General features: G+C 34.7%; 1 protein-coding gene across 1 annotated transcript; it reads right to left on the minus strand.

Annotated features, from left to right (window-relative positions):
- Positions 1-600: 600 nt before the first annotated feature.
- On the minus strand, positions 601-1,131 carry LOC132631427 (ethylene-responsive transcription factor CRF3-like). Its single transcript, XM_060347002.1, has one exon. It carries the CDS (start codon positions 1,129-1,131, stop codon positions 601-603), a length of 531 nt encoding a protein of 176 aa, XP_060202985.1.
- Between the last annotated feature and the right edge of the window lie 3,187 nt (positions 1,132-4,318).

The raw sequence follows: 4,318 nt of genomic DNA on the forward strand, positions 1-4,318 counted from the left end.
GATCTTTTTCCTACTTTGGAGTGTACGCAGACTTTTTCCCCTACATTATATAACTAACATATATTCATTATATAATCAGTATGTACACTAATTATACACTTATGGGTCGTTTGATACGAAGACAAAGCTATTCAAGGATTATAATCTCGGGACTAATTTATTCCATCTCTTGGGACTAATTTATCCCATCTAGGAGATAGGATAAAATAATCCCAAGATTTAATAGGATAAGATGGGATATCCCATCTTTAAGTTTGGATGCATTTTATACTCTGTTTGGTACTAGGTTCTACCAAACATGGTACAAAATTAATCCCACAGATAGTGCTGAGATATCCTAGCTAATACCGTGTACTTACTGTATACACTAAAACAAAATATTATACCTTAGCGGGTGAATTTTTACTTAAGGCTGACTTAAATTGTCAAAGATCCCAAAATATAGCTTACTAGTTTGGAGGCAGAAGCATAAAGGAAAACAACAAATAAACTTTGGTATCAGAAAGTAAATATGTATTGGATTAAAACTGGTCTAAGCAGAAACAAGAAATATGATAAATTTTACTACTAAGTTATATCAAAAGGAGCTGTTGTAATCCATCATTCTTCTTCTTCCTCTTCTCTTCCAGCACTAAAAGAAGGAGCAACAATCACTGAAGAATAAACCTTTGAACTTCCCTGTAATTGGACCCCACAGATCTCTTCTTTATTTCGAACTTGATCCTCACAAACTATACTTTCTTGAATAAATGGTTCTGTTTCTAAACTTTCATTATTTTGACACTTCCCTGCAAGTTTCTTCATGATGGCATGTTTAAGAAGTTGATATAATCTTGGATTTTTTTCCAACAAGCTGCAGTTTTCTTCATGGGGTTTCTTGAAATTTGTTTTAGCATTTCTTCCACGAAGGAGACGTGCAGCACTATCATAAGCCAAAGCAGCTTCCTCAGCTTTGTCAAAAGTACCTAACCATAGCCTTAGTTTCTGTGAAGATTCCTTGATTTCAGCAACCCATCTGCCTGATGGCCTTTGTCTCACTCCAATAAATTTCCTCCCATCATTTGAGGAAACTAGCTTTGGACCTCTTTTTGTCACTTGCTTTTCTTGGATAGTTTTGGATGAGCTTTCCATTCTATACTTAAGAGGGGAGGTTAACTAGAAAAGTGGTTTGTTTTATGATTAGGAGGATAGGGTAGCAGTGGTTTGTATATAATGGTGTGTTGATTGTCTTTATTGAGTATTTTAGTAGTTTTCGAGTAGTTAAAAAAATTATAAAAATTCAAAATGATTAAGTTGATAGTGAATTAGCAACCCCACCTAGTGCGAAGCAATCCCAGCCCCTTGATCTAACAAAGTCAGAGCTTCAATATCAGGACATGAATAGAATGTACATGTTATAAATGTCCATGATTGCTACTGAAATACAACAACAACTTCTCAATTTCAAATAAGTTTGAACAAACTATAACTCTTCAATGACCACGTCACTCAGTTTAAACTCATGTCCAATTAATATTTATAAAGTAAAAATTAAAAAGTACTAAAAGTTCTCTACTGACATCTAGTGCGGAAAATTAGTAGAGTGGGAATGAAGAAGGAGCAAGAGACCGTTTGCAAGGAGAATATCAAAGTGGAACATTAATTCTTTTTTCCACCTAAACTAACCACTTTGTACTACTGCATCACAATGGAACATTAATGATGTCACACATTCGTTGCATGTACTTAAATTATACATATTGATCACAAAAGTAAATTTTACACTATCAGAGTATCAGTGCAATTTAAGAGGTCATAGCATTTTATTACTTTACTTTTCATGTTACCATATTAAGCTTGTAAAGAAAAAGTACTTGTTATTGTAGGCTAAGGTGCTAAGCTACAAGTACTATTTGTCATGTGCTGTCATAGGATTAACTTTAGTGATTAAGGTTTAGTACAACTAATGCCCTGGGCATAGTACTTCCAAGAGGCAACAAACAAAATTAACTCATCAAAAGTCCAAAAATGAATAGAGCCTTTGTGTTTCTTCTGAATTAGACTTCACTCTCTCTCCTCTCAGAAAGCTGAAAAACTAATATTTTGTTGTTGTCACATAGTGTATGTCTTTGTTAGTCTCGTAGAACATTCTGATTTTAATACTCTGATACTTCAGTTCTCATCAATTATACCTTAACGGATGCTTACGTCAAAGTGCTTGTTGGATTTGTCATGCAATGTTCAAAATAACTCTCACATTTTAAAATGTCCTTGGTTGATCTGTGTTTCTCATGTTTATTGTTTCCAAAATTCAAGATTTAGACACTGCTGAAATCTGGTTATTTTAATATTTATCAAAGAACACTATGTTCATTGTTCCACGGTATACTTACAGCCCTAGAATCAATCGAGATACGCGCAAGTTGATCCGAACATCAGAATTTTAAAAAATAATAATAACAAGTAGTTGCTCATTTTTAGTCTTCCCTAGCTGTAGCCACAGCCATAAGGGATTCAGTATAGCCTACAAGCAATAAAATTACATATGATGCTATCTTATATTCTATGTTTATTTAATTTCGTGTTTTTGATAAAAAAAATTGCATTTCAGAATCAAGTGGGTGTTGATCGTGTTTTTCCTTTAACTTTTGAATTGGGCTAAACGAGCCAGCCCAATCAATTAAGATCTAGGTCTCAATTTGGGTCAATTTTGTTGGGCTAAAATAAATGGGTTTTGACCCAACATGATTGGACACTGGTCCATTTTATCTCCCAAAAGGAATTTGTATGTATACTAATTCGCAGAATTGCCCTTCTTTTGGGGTGTTCTTTAAATTTTGCCCCTCATATTTGCGGTCTTTAAATTTCCCCCCTCATATTTGTGATCTTTAAGTTTTTCCCTTAGCTTGGATACCTGAGGTTCTGGGTTCGAACCCCCGCTCAGGCATAAAATAAAAAAATAATTTCGCAAGGCAGGGTTGGAGGGAGTGTATGTCGGATCCGGCATAAAGTCCTTAAGGAAAAATTAAAGTTATGCTGGAGGGGGCATAACTTTTCCTCAAGGCATAATTTAGTTATGCCTTATGGAGCAAAACTTTTCCTTAAGGAACTATGCCTTATGGGGCAGACTTTTAATTAAGGCATAACCAAAAGTATGCCTCATAAGGCAGAATTTTTCCTTAACGCAAACTTTTAGTTATGCCTTAAGGAAAAGTTCCGCCTTATGGGGCATACTTTTAGTTATATTTTATGGGGCACACTTTTAGTTAAGGCATAACCAAAAGTATGTCCCATAAGGTGGAATTTTTCCTTAAGGCATAATTAAAAGTTTGCCTTGAAAAGTAAAATATTTATATATATATATATATATATATATATATATATGTCTCAAGGCAAAGTCTGCCCCCTCCGGCATAACTTTAGTTTTTCCTTAAGGATTGTATGCCGGATCCGGCATACACTCCCCCCAGCCCTGCCTTGTGAAATTATTTTTTTATTTTATGCCTGAGCGGGGGTTCGAACCCAAAACCTCAGGTATCCAAGCGAAGGGCAAAACTTAAAGAACACAAATATGAGGGGCAAAATTTAAAGACCACCCCAAAAGAAGGGCAATCCGTGAAAAAAAAATGTACTACACGCACCTAGCTAATTAAGTTCAATGTCATATAACTCGTATGAATTAAAAATTTATTATGTTCAACTCATTGATTACAGAGATTAAAATGAGGAAGAATATACTATGTAGCCAGTGGGTGATTGTTGAAATATGTTCTACTTGCATGGTCAAGCTGGAAACCTTTACAACCTACAAGCATAAAATGTTGACTCATATATTTTCCGCTCCAGTCAAATAGTAAAATAGCTTATGAAAAAAACATGTGAACTTTCAAACAATTCCCCTATATATTTCTCAGAAATTTATCAATTAATTAAATTCTAAATCGTCCTTGTATGCCGTCTGTAGAGTAGAAAACTTTTGATCATGTTCAACTCATTGACTACAGAGATTAAAATGAGGAATAGGATATGCCTCCTGTCGGTGATAACACAATTGAAATTACAATTACAATTGAAAAATAAAATGAAGAAATAAAAGTATCTTCAGGCTGAAGCGTGGATATCTCGCTCTCTTTAAGGAGATTCATGCCTACTGCAGCAACACTTTACCGAGCCAGCAGTAATCTTCCTAACTTGTCCGCTCCAAGATACAACAGCCCGACCACGTTGTACAACTCATTAAACTCTGGACAAGATGTTGAGTCCAAAGCTCCACAAAAAAGAACATCTTCCTTCAACTAAATAAACTTTGTTTTATTTTTCTCACTTTTTCAAGAACTCT

Source organism: Lycium barbarum, chromosome 3 (assembly GCF_019175385.1).
Source record: "Lycium barbarum isolate Lr01 chromosome 3, ASM1917538v2, whole genome shotgun sequence".
NCBI classification, from domain to species: Eukaryota; Viridiplantae; Streptophyta; class Magnoliopsida; order Solanales; family Solanaceae; genus Lycium; species Lycium barbarum.